The 17,677-nt window shown below is 46.8% G+C and overlaps 1 protein-coding gene across 1 annotated transcript in view; it reads left to right on the top strand.

Moving 5' to 3' along the window:
* The window catches only part of GALNT17 (polypeptide N-acetylgalactosaminyltransferase 17), a 298,218-nt gene that overhangs the window by 182,698 nt on the left and 97,843 nt on the right, over nucleotides 1-17,677 (top strand). The window contains exon 6 of the mRNA XM_068154430.1: nucleotides 7,661-7,778. Coding sequence (XP_068010531.1) covers nucleotides 7,661-7,778 — 118 coding nt within the window. The remainder of the gene's footprint in view (nucleotides 1-7,660; nucleotides 7,779-17,677) is intronic.

Genomic DNA, 17,677 nt, shown 5'->3' with positions numbered 1-17,677 from the left:
AAGGGCAACAAAGCTGGGGAGAGGTTTGGAGCACAGCCCTGTGAGGAGAGGCTGAGGGCGCTGGGGTTGCTGAGCTGGAGAAGAGGAGTCTCAGGGGAGACCTTATTGTTCTCTACAGCACTAGAACAAGAGGACGCAGTCTCAAGCTGTGCCAGGGGAGGTTTTGACTGGATATTGGAAAGAAATTATTCACAGAAAGAGTGATTGACCATTGGAATGTGCTGCCCAGGGAGGTAGTGGAGTCACCTGGAGGAAGAGACTGGATGAGGCACTTGGAGCAATGGTTTAGTTGATTAGATAGTGTTGGATGATAGGTTGGACTCAATGATTTCAAAGGTCTTTTCCAACCTGGTTAATTATCTATTCTTCTATTCTATTCTATTCTATTCTATTCTATTCTATTCTATTCTATTCTATTCTATTCTATTCTATTCCATTCCATTCCATTCCATTCCATTCCATTCCATTCCATTCCATTCCATTCCAAAGTGTCTTCTCCTTCCAAGTGGCTGTGGAAATAGGGTAAGCTCTGTTCCATGTCATGGAGGTCTTAGGGGCTGAAGTTTTACTTCAGCTGAGAAAACACCTAGAGCTGGGGATGATGACTGCCTGCACATCAGCATTTTGACAGCCTATAGCAAAACTGCCAGAAGTGCTGGAAAACAGGAGCATGGAGATAGGTTCTCAGGCATAGGATGTTTTTTAATGCTAGGACTTCCTTGGGTTTTTTTAGAATAGACAAAGTAAAAGCTGTGAGGCAATGACCTTGGCATCAGATTTTATCCTGGAGAGGAAATTTTATAGCTGAGTTAAAGTCCTGAAGCTTGGATGTATAACTAGGAATCTACTTTAGACTTGCACAGTGTATCTTAGCACACCATGGGAACCTTAAAGGTTCACAGATTGCATCAGGTTGGAAGAGGCCCTCAAAGGTCATCTTGTCCAACCTCCCTGCTGTCAGCAGGGACACCTCTAACTACATCAGGATGCCCAGGGCCACATCAAGTCTGATCTTGAATGCCTCCAGGGTCAGGGCTTCAACTGCCTCTGTGGGCAACCTGCTGCAGTATTTCATTACTCTCATTGTAAAGAGCTTCCTCCTAATGTCCAGTCTAAATCTCCCCTGCTCCAGTTTCAAACCATTGCCCCTTGTCCTACCACCACAGGCCCTTTGAAGCAGTCCCTTCCCAGCCTTCCTGCAGGTCCCCTTCAGTTATTGAAATGCAGCTCTTAAGGTTTCCTTGGAGCCTTCTCTTCTCTGGGCTGAACAACCCCAATTCTTTCAGCTCCTCTTTGCAGGAGAGGTGCTCCAGCCCTCTGATCATCTTTGTGGCTCCGTTTACACAGCTTTCACTGGGATCTTAAAGCAAGGCCAGAAATGGCAGATGTTGTGTTCAATTCCTTCCTTGTCAGGTTATTGATTACCAGTGCTCTTCTCACCATAGATGGCTGAAGCTGGGGGGTCTGCACACATAACAGTATCGGTGGTTAATTTAGCAGCTCCAGTGTGGAAGTCACTAAACTTATGTCTAAATGCTTTTCCTCAAGAGTATCTAGGTATTACACTCATCTGACAGATGAGGAAGCAGAGGTAGAAAGAAGCTAACTGCTTTGCCTGAGGTCCCAGAGCAAGCCTCCTCTTGACGTGGAACTCACAGCAGGCAGACAACAGCGACAAAGTCAAAGCTATCTCGAGCAAGGTCACAGACATGGGTAGGCATAATAGGTATTAAAAAAACCATAAATACATAGTTTTCACAGCTTCTTTGCCATTAAAAGTTTTAAGTCTTATTAATCTCCAGGAAATTCAGGAAGGCATTCATTCAATCTAGCATCTCTTTTATGTGGCATCGCTTGGTTTTAATTTGTTTCGCAGCTCCTGTCCTACTTAGCGGCAGCGGGAAAATAAACCCATTTGAAACAGACAATTAAGCCAGGTCACTGGGGCAGGGAAGCTAGAATTAGTCAAGAAACAACTCTTGCAGCTGCCATCCTGGGGATTATATTAAGCAAGGTAGGCTGCTGCTGCTGCTGCGGGCTGAATGCTGTTCCTCCACAGCTATTTGATTGCGTTCTGGTGAACGACAGCCAGCTTTTATCTGCCCAAGCCATTACACAGGCACTGAAGGGAAGCTGGGAGCGTGGCTTCTGCCTGTCTCTGCAGCTGCATGTAGATGTCACGCTGTAGGAGGCAGGAGTGATGAACATTCTCCATACGCCGTGTGTGATGTGAGGTTTGGGGCTTTTGTAATCAGCATCTTGCCCTGGCGCTCGCACGCTGCTGTTAGCTGCCTCCCACAGCTGCCCTGGCACACTCAAACACTCTTCTCCTGTTGCAGACTTCCTAAATTAATGATCTGAAATGCACTTTTAAAGCAAATACTCTTCCAGAGTGTGCCCCCAGGCTGCATCTGCCCTGTCTGCTTGCTGTTGGGAGAAGCTGGGATGGGGCAAAAGGGTGAGACAGGGACACTGTCCATTTGCTGGTGCAATTGAGGAGCTGGTGGGAAGGGCTGTGAGGACTGATGCCAGGCAGGACAACACTGATTTGTCCTCATTGTTGTCTTCAGCCTCATTGGTACCACCTGGATGAGGCCAAATCCTCTCTGAAGAGAGAGTATGCAGTGGTGGGGTAGGGCTGATGAAGATGATAGGCAGGCTGGACAGGGCCAGGTGTGGTTTTGGAGCTCTGGTTTGCTCCAGTCATTTGTCCTGTGCAGGGAGTTGTCTTGTTTCAGAGAACAGGGTCATCTCCAGTCCCAGACTGTGTGGACTTCTGTCCCAGCCTCGCCACTCCATAGGCCCTAAGAGCCAGGCCAGTTCCCAAGCAACTGGTGCAGCCTACAGGTAGCAAAAGTGTCCAAAGATGGGCAACAAAGCTGGTGAAGGGTCAGAAGAATGAGACTGGTGAGGACTGGCTGAGAGAACTGGAGAAAAGGAGGCTGAAGGCAGACCTCATTGCCCTCCACAGCTCTCTGAAAGGAGGTTGGAGCTTGGTGGGGATTGGTCTCTTCTCTCAAGTAACAAATGGTAAGACTGAAGTTGCACCAGGGGAGATTTAGATTGGTTATCAGGAAAAATTTTCTTTCCTGCAAGCATTGGAACAAGCTGCCCAGAGAGGTGGTGGAGTCACCGTCCCTGGAGGTGTTCAAGAAGTGTGTAGACAAAGAACTTTGGGACGTGGTTTAGTGGCTGTGGTGGTGTTGGGCTGACAGCTGAACTTGATGATTGCAGAGGTCTTTCCCAGTCTTAACAATTGTGTGAAACTGTCCATGTTTTGGACTCTCAGCATGGAAAAGAAGGTGTTTAAATGTGGAATGATAATTTGGGAGAGGGAAAATCATATCTGGGCAGGTAAAGGACCTTCCCAAAGGTGCGAAGTGTAGATCCATGTCTCCTGAAGTAGTGGGATTGTGTTGTTGAGAGTCACCATGATAGAACTTTATTCAAAAGAACAGCAGTTTAGTGCAGCTTGACAAGGATGTGCTCAACCATCTTGACCTCTTGGACTCTTGAATGTGTCCAGAGAAGGGCAACAAAGCTGGGGAGGGGTTTGGAGCACAGCCCTGTGAGGAGAGGCTGAGGGAGCTGGGGTTGCTTAACCTGGAGAAGAGGAGACTCAGGGGAGACCTTCTTGCTGTCTCAAACTACCTGAAGGGAGGTTGTAGCCAGGTGGGGGTTGGTCTCTTCTCCCAGGCAACCAGCACCAGAACAAGAGGACACAGTCTCAAGCTGTGCCAGGGGAAGTTTAGGCTGGAGGTGAGGAGAAAGTTCTTCACAGAGAGAGTTGTTAGGCATTGAAATGTGCTGCCCAGGGAGGTGGTGGAGTCCCCATCCCTGGAGGTGTTCAAGAGGGAATTGGATGTGGCACTTGGTGCCATGGTTTAGTTAGCCATGAGGTGTTGGGTGACAGGTTGGACTTGATGATCTTTGAGGTCTCTTCCAACCTTGGTGATTCTATGATCTTGTGCTCGGTGGTATGACCACTAACTCTTTTTTTTTTTTAATATCCTTTTTCCTCCATATTTTATAACTTACACTTTAGGGTAAAATTGGAAGCCAAATCCAATTGTGTAGGAAAATTAATTTCCTCGAGTTGAAGAAGCAATCTGCTTGAGACTTTTTAATCATTAGATGATAACCGTGTGCTAAAGAAAGGAAGACCATTAAAGTAACTTAATAGACTAGGATAAACGTTTTTCCCTGGATCTTCTTCATCTTTATTTAGAGATCCACACTGAGGATATTTCATAAAAGCTGCTCTTTCTGACCTCCCATCACTTACTGTACGGAGGAGACAACCAAAGTAATGGTGAGGAACTAACGCTGCAGATTTCTGGATGCAAACCCAATCATTCCGCTAAACGTCTCCGCTGGTCCCCCTCCTGCCAAATCCTGCCTTCTTCCCTTTCTCATTAAAGGGAGAAGAGCTCTCAGGCCAAATAAAAAATGCCTTCAGCTGAGCTGAGCCATGTGCTTTTTAAAAACAAACTGTGTTAATGCTTCTAATTAAAGGGCAGAGGAACAAGAGGCTTTATCGGCTCTTTGTCTGCAGGCCATTATGTCATTGTGGAAGGGCTCTCTGTTATGGTAAACGTCCACCTTGCTGAAGGATTTACTACCAAATCAAATGGTGCTTTTATTTAAATTGTTGAGCCCTGCTTGATTCCTCATTTGCTTAATATGGGGGCATTGTTGCAAAGAAGAATGTGGCACTTAATTTGTATTGCTTGAGGGACCTCAGCTCAACTCGGGAGCGCTGCTTTGCATGCTTCGCGGGGTGGGGGTGGGGGAAACAGAATGTGCAGCAAAATGAAAGGAAAAAGAGGAAAATTGGAAGGTGAAGTTACAAAATCCCAAACAGGCTGTTTTTCCAAGAGCATTTTGGAAAGGATCAGTGGTTCTGTGGGCTATAAAGTGAAGTCGCGTCGCAAGATAATAAAGAAACCTTCTTTTGACTGTTGAATCAGAGAATGGGTTTTGGTTGGAAGAGTCCTTTAAGATTGGCAAGGCAGGTCACCACTGAACCATGTCCCTCAGCACCACAGCTACATGGCTTTTCAACCCTTCCTAGTGTGGTGATTCCACCACCTCCCTGGGCAGTCTGTTCCAGGGCTTCACAACACTTTGGGGGAAGACGTTTTTCCTGCTATGCAACCTAAACCTCCCCTGGTGCAACTTGAGGCCATTTTCTCTTGTTCTGTCACTTGTTACAGGAGGAGACAAGGCTGACCACCATCTCACTTAAGCCTCCTTTCAGCTAGATGTGAGGAGGTCTCCCTTCAACCTCCTTTTTTCCAGACTCAACACCCCCAAGTCCCTCATCTGCTCCTCACCAGCCCTGTTCTCCACACCCTTCATCAGACTCTTTGCCCTTCTTTGGACACACTTGAGCACCTCAATGTCCTCTCGTAGTCAGGGGCGCAAAACTGAGCCAAATATTCAAGGTTTGGCCTCAGCAGTGCTGATTACAGGAGTACAATCACTTGCCTGCTCCTGCTGGCTGTACCATTGCTGATTCAAGCCAGGATGCTGGTGGCCTTCCTGGCCACTTGGGCACACACTAGCTCATGTTCAGTTGGCTGTCAACCAGCCTCCCCAGGGTCAGCTTTCCAGCCACTCTGCCCCAAGCCTATAATGTTGAGGGGCTTCCAGTCCAGAAATCCTTGTTTATCTGGTGGTGAGTTCCCATGATCCTCATTATTGGGTCTGATATCCAGTTTTATTGGTCTGAAACTTTAACCTGGATGTTTTTCTGGCTGTAACTGTTTCCTAAGTGCCTTTAACAGACCTAACAGGTTTTGACTGGAGAAGTCAAAGGTTCCTGTGCTCTACCACAACTATTCCCAGTGAGGGAGATGAGCTGAATTGTTGATACTCAGTGTAAAGCCAGAACAACTCACCCTTCCCTTTATTTCCAGGAGGTAATCTATGATAATGGAGCTATTAGATTTGGCACCTGTAAGGTGGTTATCATTTCAGAAAGGGATGTTTGTGCTAATGGCAGTTAACTTGCTGCAAATAAAGTGATAGAATTGAAATCTTAAGTAGTAGAGTGGCAGCAAACCATGAAACATGATGCTGCTTATTGGAAGGAAGGCTGAGCTTGCTGTCAGGGAAGAAATCTATTGGAAAAACCCTCTGATAGATTCCACTTCTACCTAATCTAATATGGCAGCTGAGTTCAGCTGTTCTACCAGCTTATTAAAAGTATTAAAATGTCTATAAATAATACTAGTTAAGTGGCTAGAAGCTTTCATCCAAGGAGCTGAAGGATTTCTCAAAGATGAATTTGGGCAGCTGGTGGTAGTGCTGAGCTGTAAGGTCATTGGGGGGTTATTGAGCCCTGCAGCTGCCTGGGCTGTGTTGGGAATCCCAGGTGCTCCTCTGGCAGATGCAGGCATTTTGTGTGGAGTGGATGGAGAGGCTGAATGTGGGCCTGATCCTTACTATCTGCAAGTTCTGCCTGGGTATATCTGAGGCTGCTTTCCACCTCTGCAAGCTGTAACGGCTTATATCCATCTTGAATTAGCTCCATAGCGTGGACGAGCCTTGAAATGTGCTTTGAGGCAGGGTTTTTGACTGTCAGTAAAACATTGGATTGGAAAAGACCTTTAAGATCATTGAGTACAATCATTAGCCTAAAACTGACAAGCCCTAAACAAAACCATATTCCTAAGCATCACATCTGTACACCTCCTAAATCCCTCCAGGGATGAGGACTCCACCACTGCCCTGGGTAAGTCATTCCAATGCCTGATAACCCTTTCAATGAAGGAATTCTTCCTGATATCCAACCTAAACTTCCCTTGGTGCAAATTGTGGCCATTCCCTCTTGTCCTATCCCAGGTTACTTGGTCAAACAGACCAGCCTCCACCCCTCTACAACTTCCTTTCAAGCAGCTGTAGAGAGTGAGAAGGTCTCCCCTCAACTTCCTTTTCTTCAGACTAAGCCATCCCTGTTCTCTCAGCCACTCCTCATGAGATTTGTTTTCTGGACCCTTCACTAGATTTGTTGCCTGTCTTTGGACACTTCTAGTACCTCTAGGTGATCCTCTTGCTCCATTTCTACCTCAAGACCAGGTTCTCTTTTGAGAATGGGCATTTCTAGATGGTGTGAGGTTTCCAGGTACATGGGCTCCCATTGTATTACACCTTGCATGTCTGCCTCAGGTAGCACAAGGTCAGTGCCCTCTAGGCCCAGGCAAAGAGCTGCAGAGGTGACATCCATCCCATCCTGCATAGTGGAGCTACCCTCTGCTCAAATCTTTCAGCTCAGGTTGAGCAGAAGGGATCTCATAGCTCCCCATAAGAGCCCCATGAGATCGCTGAGGTCTTTTCCAACCTTATTGATTCTATGATTCTATAAGATTGGTTGTACCAAAACAATTCTCTTGTCTTTTCTCACCTCTTCTCTATGGAGGTGGTGGAGTCACCATCCCTGGAGGTGTTCAAAAAGGGATTGGACGTGACACTTGGAGCCATGGGTTAGTTTGTCAGGAGGTGTTGGGTGATAGTTTGGACTTGATGATCTTTGAGGTCTTTTCCAACCTTGTTGATTCTATAAGCCATCAGGAGGTGTGCAGAATTAGCCCTCAGACCATTGAAGACTGGGGAATGTCACTGATTGTGCATTTCTGTTGCTGTTCTCTTCGCTCAGGACGCCGGCGATGATCGGTTGCTCCTTTGTTGTGCACAGAAAATTCTTCGGAGAGATCGGGCTGCTGGATCCTGGGATGGATGTGTACGGAGGGGAGAACATCGAGCTCGGCATCAAGGTTTGTGGCATGTCTGTTACAGTGCTTAAGGAGCCCAAAGCAACACTTTAACAAGTTAGCTTAAAGAGTTATTAGAGTGCCTCGGGGCAGCTGAGCGTTGAATGTGTTTTATAGCATAGAGAAAGGGACCTGGAGGTTCTAATGGACAAGCATCTGAATATGAGCCAGCAGTGTGCCCAGGTGGCCAAAAAAGCCAATGGCATCCTGGCTTGCATTAGATATGTCCAGAAGGAGCAGGGAGGTGATTGTCCCCTTGTACTGTCCCCTTGTGCTCAGCTCTGGTGAGGCCACACCTTGAGTATTGTGTCCAGTTGTGGGCACCTCAGTACAAGGGAGAAGTGGAGGTGCTGGAGCCAGTGCAGAGAAGGGCAAGGAAGCTGTGAAGGGCCTGGAGAATAAATCTGATGAAGAGCAACTGCAGGAGCTGGGGATGGTTACTTTGGAAAAGGCTGAGGGGGAGACCTCATTGCTCTCTACAGCTACCTGCAAGGATGTTGTGAAGAGGTTGGTGCTAGTCTCTTCTCACGAGTAATTAGTCACAGAACAAAAGGGAATGTTCCCAAGCTGCAGCAGGGCAGGTTTAGACTGGACATTAGGGAAAAAAATTTCCCAGCAACAGTGGTCAGGGATTGGAATGTACTGCCCAGGGAAGTGGTGGAGTCACCAACCCTGGATGTGTTTGGATGTGGTGCTTGGGGATGTGGTTTAGAGGTGAGCTTGGTGATCCTGAGGGTCTTTTCCAACCTGAATGTTTCTGTGATTCTGTGATTTTAGTTTAAAGTGGGGAAATGACTTCTAGGGGTGAGTATAGATTTATTTATTTTTTCCCTTTGGATTCTAATCTATCTGACCTGGTGCAGAAAGCTACTGAGATGAATATGTCAGGTTTAGACAGGCTCTGGTCATGTTTTTACACTATGGCTCTGAGTCCAGTCCTGGTCTCTTAAATATCAGGAAAACCAGAGTACCTTTTTTGGGTCAAGTTTTAGAGGGGCTGGTAGGGCTCCTGTGGTATCTCAAGAAGAATCATAGAATCAGACAGATGGGAAAAGACCTCAGAGATCATCAAGTCCAACCTATTACCTAATACCTAACACCACCTGACAACTAAACCATGGCTCCAAGTGCCACATCCAATCCTTTTTTGAACATCTCAAGGGACGGCGACTCCGCCACCTCCCTGGGCAGCACATTCCAATGGCCAATTACTCTTTCTGGGAAGAACTTTCTCCTCACCTCCAGCCTAAACCTCCCCTGGTGCAGCTTGGGACTGTGTCCACTTGTTCTGATGCTGGTTGCCTGAGAGAAGAGACCAACCCCCACTTGTCTACAACCTCCTTTCAGGTAGTTGTAGATAACAAGAAGGTCTCCTCTGATCCTCCTGTTCAGGCTAAACACCCCCAGCTCCCTCAACCTTTCCTCATAGGGCTTGTGAAGGTATAAAGCCTGAAAATATTTCACAGGTGTTTAACACCTGCAAATAAAATCTGTTCACAAGGAGGCAAAACCTGCCTTGGAAAGTGAAACACTAACAGCCACGTTTTTAGTGCTGCCTCTGCGCACCCACGCAGACGTTCGTCGTTACAGGATCCACTCTGCCAGCAGCCCTTGATTACTATGTACAATATTAGCTGTGGCTTAGTGATTCAAGTGTTTACATACAGTGAAGTGATTCATAAGCATTGAATTCAACGTTCAGAAGCAAGTTGGGATGGCAAAGTCTGTAGAGGTTCTTCCAGGCGTGTTTCAGAGTACAGCACTTGGACATTAATGAGCTGGTAGGGGAGAGACTGGAGACTTGGAGATGGAAAACTGTATTGACTGAGCTGTGGTTAAAATGAAAACTCATTGTTCTGTCCAGAGGTTCACCAGAGGACATTTGTTTAGCCTGGAGAAGAGGAGGCTCAGAGGAGACCTTATTGCTATCTACAACTACCTGAAGGGTGGTTGTAGTCAGGAGGGGGTTGGTCTCTTCTCCCAGGCAAGCAGCACCAGAACAAGAGGACACAGTCTCAAGCTGCACCAGGGGAGGTTTAGGCTTGAGGTGAGGAGCAAGTTCTTCACATCTTGGGATGTGTTGCCAAGGGAGGTGGTGGAGTCCCCATCCCTGGAGGTGTTCAAGAGGGGATTGGATGTGGCACTTGGTGCCATGGTTTAGTAGTCATGAGGTGTTGGGTGACAGGTTGGACTTGATGACCTTTGAGGTCTCTTCCAACCTTATTGATTTTATGATTCTATGATTTGCTTTGCTGGCACATCAGAAGAAACTTAAGAAATCTGGTGTTAGTGGTCATGGGAAGTAATAATCTCACTCAAACAAGGGAATAGGAATTAAAGGGTATAAATATGCCACACAGGTCTGCTCCATGTGAAGCAATTATTGCACATCGATCACACAGCTCGCTGCTTGGGCCTAGACAGATCTCACTCTAAACCAGGCTCCTCTTGTGGCTCCCCTTGTTTGTCTGTGGGATTTTTATGTTTGCTTGGTTTTTAATCATGTCATTGTGGAACTAGTCTTTTCACAATTCATAGTTCAAGCCATCTGCTAGGGTTTTGGGGGATTTCATGGAAGATTGGCTTTTTAACTAGAGAAAGAGGATGAGTGTCTGAGGGGCAGGTGATGAGCATATGTCCTCTTCTAGTTTCACATGCTGAACTTTCTGAAAAGGCTCTATGATAAACATCCATTTTGGAAAGGAAAATAATATATCCTTCTCTTCCTGAAGTGCTTTTAAACCCTGTGCCTCCCTGCTGTTTGCATGCTCAGATACTGTGTGTTCTGGTCAAGGGTTTGGATCACAACCACCACGTGGTGAGCTACAGACTTGGGGATGTGTGGTTGGAAAGCTGCAGCTTGGTGAGGGACCTTGGGGTACTGGTTGATAGTTGACTGAACATGAGTCAGCAGTGTGCCCAGGTGGCCAAGAAAGCCAATGGCATTCTGGCTTGTGTTAGAAACTGTGGCCAGCAGGAACAGGGAGGTGATCATCACCTTGTACTCAGCACTGCTGAGACCACACATCTAGTACTGTGCTCTGTTCTGGGCTCCTCACTACAAAAAGGACATTGAGGGGCTGGTGTGTGTGCAGAGAAGGACAGCAAAACTGGTGAAGGGTCTGGAGCACATGGCCTATGAGGAGCATCTGAGGGAGCTGGGGTTGTTCAGCCTAGAGAAGAGAAGACTGAGGGGAGACCTCGTTGCTCTCTACAGCTCCCTGAATGGAGGCTGGAGCGAGGAGAGGGCAGCCTCTTCTCCTTGGTGCCAAGTGACAGAACTAGAGGAAATGATTACAAGCTGCATCAGGAGAGGTTCAGGGTAGATATTAGGAAATATTTCTTCACTGAAAGGGTTCTCAAACATTGGAATGGTCTGTCCAAGGCAGTGGTGGAGCCACCATCCCTGGGGCTCTTCAAGATGGTTCTTAGGGACATGGTCTAGTGTTGACCCTTCAGTGCTGGATTGAAGGCTGAACTGGATGACCTTTGAGGTCTCTTCCAACCAGATCCATTCTGAGATTCTGTGAAATATGTGTTGGTTTTGAGGGCTCAAGTATGTAGGAAGTCCACTTTGTAACATTATATAGAAAGTAGCTTTTCAAAGATGCTTGAGCTCCAAAAATCATTCTCTCTGTAACTGTCTTATTTATGGACCAAGATAAATCAGCCTCCTCTAACACCCATTGCCTGCTGTGTGTGCAGGTCAGGTAGCTGATACAGAGAGTGATGCTGGAGGTGGTGTATCTGCAATTGCCAGACAGCTGACTTCCACTTCGTAGGAGGATTTCAGTTGTAAGTAGTTTGTTCAAGACTAGTTGTGGTGTGTGTCAGGAAGCAGAGAGCTGTTGTGGATTCAGGCAGCTGTCAGGTCTCAGATGGGTGTATCTGTTTCCAATACTCCTGATGTAGAGAGGTTGGCAGAGCTTCCTCCTGTGCTTGCATAGCTGAGGTCTGGAGCAGCCAGATCACATTAGCAGTCATGGAGGACTCTATTAATAAAATCATTTTAAAGCATCAACTCAAATAGAAGTGTTCTCTGTGTGCTGTGCTGTTCTGCCTGGTAAGTGACTCTCTGTAGATGGAGAAATCATTTGGTGGTTCCTTGTTTCTGTGAGGATGAAAAGGGGATACAGGAAGTATCTCTTCTGTTGGCTGTGGTTCAAATTCCATCACCTTTCAGAGAATTATGAGACATTTGTTAAACACTGTACATTGCATTACCAAAAAACAGCCTCTCCAAGAACAAAAATGGGGTAATAAGCCCACTGAGGCTATAAGAATGGCATGAAAAATTGGTGTCTCAGGCAAAAGGACAAAGTAACTGTATTGTGGTAAAATTAAACACAAGTATTCTGAATAACAAAGTGGGGACAGGCTGTCAGAGTTGGGGCTGTTCAGCCTGGAAAGGAGAAGGCTCCAGGGAGACCCTAGAGCAGCTTTCCAGTACCTGAAGTGGGTTACAGTGAAGCAAGGGGGAGGACTTTTTGCAAGGGCTTCTAGTCATGAGAGGGAATGAAATGCAGCCCGAGGAAGGGAGACTGGACATTAGGAAGAAGGTCTTCACAGTGAAGGTGGTGAAACACTGGAACAAGTTGCCCAGGGAGGTTGTGGATGCCCCCTCCCTGGAGTTGTTCAAGGATGGATGAGGCCTTGAGCAACCTGATTTAATGGGAAGTATCCCTGCCCATGGCAGGGGGGGTTGGAACTAGATGATCTTTAAGGTCCCTTCCAACCCAAACCATTCTATGAATAAATAATTGAGAAGTTTTGGCTGTCCTAACCTATGGGCCAAGGCCACATACTGTGCAAGAGCCTTGCTTTATGAATGCACTCCAAATATGCTAAACTAAACTGGACTGTACCTCCGTGTGGTGAGATCTATGGACCATATGTTTCTTTCAGTTGCTGGATTCAGTCAGCTAAATGAGAAACTTCCTGCCTGAGCCACTTGAAAATATAACCCTCCCGTTCCTCACATTCAGAGAGATGGCTGTGGGCTCACTGCTCTCCTCGACGTGCTGGGAAGCATCTTTGGATTGCTCAGATAATAATAATAAAGCCATTATCCGTGCTGCTGCCCCAGGCAAATTCCTGTTCTGCTTGCAGGGTAGCTTTGGCCCTGACAAGGGGAACATGCTGTTCTCTCTATTATTGTATTTTCTTTTATCACCCTGGAGTGTCTCCAGAAGGTTGAGCTTATTCTCTGCTCTTGTCCCTGATGTCCACTACTTCACTTCCCGAGGCAGAATTGAGTCTAACTCCCCTTTTCTTGGCAGAGAGCAGAGAAGTGTTTGCTAAGCAAGGCAGTTTAAGCTAATATTTCAACTGTGAGAGGTTTTCAACATGCCTTTTCCCCCCTCCCCCTGCCCAAGTGTAGCTTGCAATCAAATTCTAATAGTGCCAGATCTTTCTTACTGTGTTGACAGCCACAAGGACCAAACGTTTGATCTGTTCCTGTGTTGCTAACTCCCTCCAGCAGGCTGTTTGTGGAAATCTCATCCTCGTGCCTGGCTGGTGACAAGATGATGCCAGCAAAGCTGCTGGAGGCACCTCATACCTGGTTCCAGTCTTGCCATACAAACAGGCAGAGCAAATACTGCTCTGCGCTCCTGCTGCCCATCCTGGTGAGCATGCAGGTGCTGTGAACCGCAGCTTGGCCCCTTCCCCAGGCCCAGCTCCTGCTCTTGGTGCTAGAAAGAATAACCTGCTCTCTCTGAACAAGCCTTGAGCCAACTCTTTTAACCCTTTGCTGTACTTGAACAAGTCTCTGCTCCGCTTTCATCAACCTGCTGTCCAGTTTCACGCAGCTTGAAAGCATTGAAGCTGCTCCAGGTCCCCCCCAGCTCCATGTGTGAATTTTGGCACAGAGGCTTCTCTGACCATCTTCTGCTCTTTCTGCTGAAAATTTCTCCTTTAATTTAAACCTGGTTGTGGCCCTGGCTTTTAGTGCCTGCGTGACTAAGCGGGCAGGAGGCTTTAGCGGCGTGTCTCGCTTTGTCTCTGCAGGGAGGGTTCCACAGGTCTTCATGGTTAGTCACAGAGATTTGCTGAAGATGCTCCATGAAATTGCATGTGTCTGTCTGAATAAAGATGCAAAAATCTCTGGCATGGCTGCTGCCAGGGCTTCAAAGCCTGCAACGGGTTACAAGGTTGTTTTGGGATTATTTTGTACTTCCGTCAGGCGTTGCTAATTAAACTTATTCGAGCTGACTTTTGGAGATTAATTTAATCAATAAGGATATTATTACTACTTAGATGGTATCATTTGTACAAATTGTCACTTGAAGAATGCAATTAAGTGAGCATGCTTATTAGCTGGTCCATCCCACACCTTATTTGTGTGGTAAGAATCGATTATTGAAGTCATTAAGAAAAGCACAATTCAGGGATCCCTTTTGAGGTTTAATGGCTGGCTCCAGCTACTTTTTATTACAAGTGCTAAATTAGCTGAAATTTGGGTTGGATCTTTCTAAACTATTTGCAGAGGAAAATCACAGTGTGTCCTCTCCATATTCTAGACCATTTTGCCCCCAGATTTGCTCTCTGGATTCAACGGGACAGATTTCTGGTGCAGCCAAGGCAACAGTAGGATAGGATAGGATAGGATAGGATAGGATAGGATAGGATAGGATAGGATAGGATAGGATAGGATAGGATAGGATAGGATAGGATGGAGTGGAATGGAATGGAATGGAATGGAATGGAATGGAATGGAATGGAATGGAATGGAATGGAATGGAATGGAATGGAATGGAATGGAATGGAATAGACCAGGTTGGAAGAGACCTTTGAGATCATCCAGTCCAACCTATCACCCAACCCTATCTAATCAACTAAACCATGGCACCAAACACCCCATCCAGTCTCTTCCTAAACACCTCCAGTGATGGTGACTCCACCACCTCCCTGGGCACATTCCAATGGCCAATCTCTCTTTCTGGGAAGAGCTTCTTCCTAACATCCAGCTGCGTGCATAGAGCGAGGCAGAATTGCATCCCTGTGCTTGGCTGCAGAGACTAGATTGGAAATAGATGATCTTTTAGATCACAGAATTATAGAATGGTGTGAGGGACTAAATCTTCTCTCTCTTGATGTGACTCAACAGATAAAATCACCTTTGTTGCTTTCTATTCTATTCTATTCTATTCTATTCTATTCTATTCTATTCTATTCTATTCTACTCTACTCTGTTCTGTTCTGCTCTATTTTGTTCTGTTCCATCATTCTCATAGCCTCTGTTGAACACTCTCTGGTATATGTCTTCAATTGTGGAGCCCAGAGCTGAACACAATACTCCAAATGTGGTCCCATCAAGACAGAGTAGGGGGGGGAAGATAACCTCCCTTAACCTGCTGCCCACGCTTCCTTCCAACCCAAGCCATTGTCTGATTCTTTGGTTCTACGATTCTGCGACTGGGAATATGGAGCTTTGAACTCAGATGGGTTCAATGAGGGCATGGAGCAGATTGTTGGTAGTGGTGATTTCTTTAATGATCAGTCAGAGTCTCATCCTGCAGCCTCTTAGGCACAAAAGTCACCTCATTGCCCTGGCAGTGACATTGATCCTTTCCCAGAGGGTACCTTGCCTGCCTACCCATCAGTCTTTCAGAAACCCTTAAAACAGATTAAATAGCATTTTAATGGTACAAATCTCTTGTGTGCATTTCATCCATGAAGGAGCCCATATTGTTTATATGGGGACAATTATTCATGTGCTGAAATGTTGAGAGGGTCAGGCAAGGGGGGGAGGGGAGGGGGAAACCACCACCAAAGAGGAAAGCCTTCCAATAGGTACATTTAAATTCCACAAAGGAGCCTCACTTCTCTGCATTCAGAAAACCAAATCCTTCTCCTCCTGCATGCAGACTGCATTAAACTGTGGCTGTATCTTTTTGTCAAGAGGGAAACAGGGAGGATATTTAGAGCAAGCAGTTCTTTTGGCATCCACAGCTTTGCTGGCTCTGAGGTGAGGGATGGGCAGCCGCTGTGGGAGGCAGAGGATCCATTCCATGGGTGGTGGGTGGGAGGGCAGGACCGAGTCATGAAAAAGATGTTTGGATTTGTTTTTCCTCTATTTTATATGTATATATATATATATAAAATGCACTAGAACATGTTTGCTTTCCCAGCCCAAGTGGGAGCTCCAGCTCTGATGTGGATACCCTCTGGCTTTATATGGCATTGTGCGTGGCTTTGAAATGGAGACTGATAGGCATGAGCCTAATGGGGAGCAGTGGACTGCTTTCCTGGATGGGTATTTGGCTAGGGTTTGACTCCTGTGTGAACCTAATGTCTCACTGGTTAGTGCCTGTCATCAAAATGCAAGCCCATGCCTGGTTAGGATGGAATTTGTTATTCACAACACCAGCCAAAGGTGCAGACATCTAATATCAGGTGTCACCTTCTGACTCTGTGATGTGTGGCACTGCTGTCACTCCAAACAGTGTTTTGCTGGGGCTTTCTGTTTGATCATCTTCAAATGTCTCTCTCCCTCAGTTCTTCTAATTAATGTATTAAAGTGTGGGTGCAGGCAGAGCTGGTGGGCAGCACCTGAAAACCCTTTTTAACCACCCTGTCCATCAGCTCCTGGGTGTGAATTCCAGTGTTCCTGGGTGCCTGTCAGGTCTGCTGGCATCCCCTGCCGCTGCACGGTGCAAGGCCTGCAGGATGTGGGATGTGGTGGGGTGCAGGAGATAAGTGGTGTTGTGTTGTGGTATCTTTTTTTGTCACTTTGGAAAACAGGAAGCTGGAAAGCATGTCATTTATTCACAAGGTTTTCTTAGGTGTGTGAGGCTTGGGAAAGGGTTCAGGGAGGCAGTAGTTAGAGTTGGATCGATTTTCTTGTGGTGAGCAGGGGTTTTCTGCCCCACCTGCACCGTCTTTGGCTGAGACTGGATTGATCATGAAATTATACAAGGGCTTTTTGGGGGTAAGTGTGGTACCAAAACAGCCCAGTGTTTTGAAGAAAGGGGAATGGCATGGCATGGCATGGCATGGCATGGCATGGCATGGCATGGAATGGAATGGACCAGACCAGGTTGGAAGAGACCTCAAAGGTCATCCAGTCCAACCTATCACCCAACGCCATCTAATCAACTGAACCATGGCACCAAGCACCTCATCCAGTCTCTTCCTGAACACCTCCAGGGATGAAGACTCCACCACCTCCCTGGGCAGCGCATTCCCATGGCCAATCTCTCTTTCTATGAAGAATTCTTCCTGACATCCAGCCTAAACTTCCCCTGGTGCAGCTTGAGTCTGTGTCCTCTTGTTCTGGTGCTGGTTGCCTGGCACAAGAGACCAACCCCCACCTAGCCACAATCTCCTTTCAGGTAGTTGTAGACAGCACAGAGGAGCACAGATTGATGAGCACAGTTGAGGAGCACAGATAGGGTTTGCTGCAAGGTGTCTTCCAAGATCTGTTTTATGATTACTCCAACACCTCCTGCAACCGTTGGCTGACGTGGTTCTGCTTGGAATCATAGAATCACAGAATGGCTTAGGTTGGAAAGAACCTCAGAGGTCATCTACTCCAACCTCCCTGCTATGGACAGGGATGGCTCACAACTAGATTTATTTGCTCAAGGCCTCATCCAATCTGGCCATGAATAGCCCCTAGGGAGAAGGCCCCCACAACCTTCCTGGGCAACCTCTTCCAACCCACTGAAGAACTTCTTCCTAAGATCCAGTCTAAAACTACTCTCCCTCAGCTTAAAACTATTTCCCCTTGTCCTGTCTCTAGACACCCTCATGAAAAGTCCCTCTGCAGCCTTCCTGTAGGTTGTCTTCAGGTATTGCAAGGCAGTTCTAAGGTTCCCCCTGCCCAGAATCTTCTCTTCTCCAGGCTGAACACCCCCAGCTCCCTCAGCCTGTCCTCATAGCAGAGGTGCTCCAGCACT

The sequence above is a fragment of the Melanerpes formicivorus genome, unplaced genomic scaffold, assembly GCF_026170545.1.
Source record: "Melanerpes formicivorus ecotype bairdi unplaced genomic scaffold, bMelFor1.0.p_v2 SCAF_29, whole genome shotgun sequence".
In the NCBI taxonomy this organism is placed as follows: domain Eukaryota; kingdom Metazoa; phylum Chordata; class Aves; order Piciformes; family Picidae; genus Melanerpes; species Melanerpes formicivorus.
This window is presented reverse-complemented; position numbering and strand designations above follow the sequence as displayed.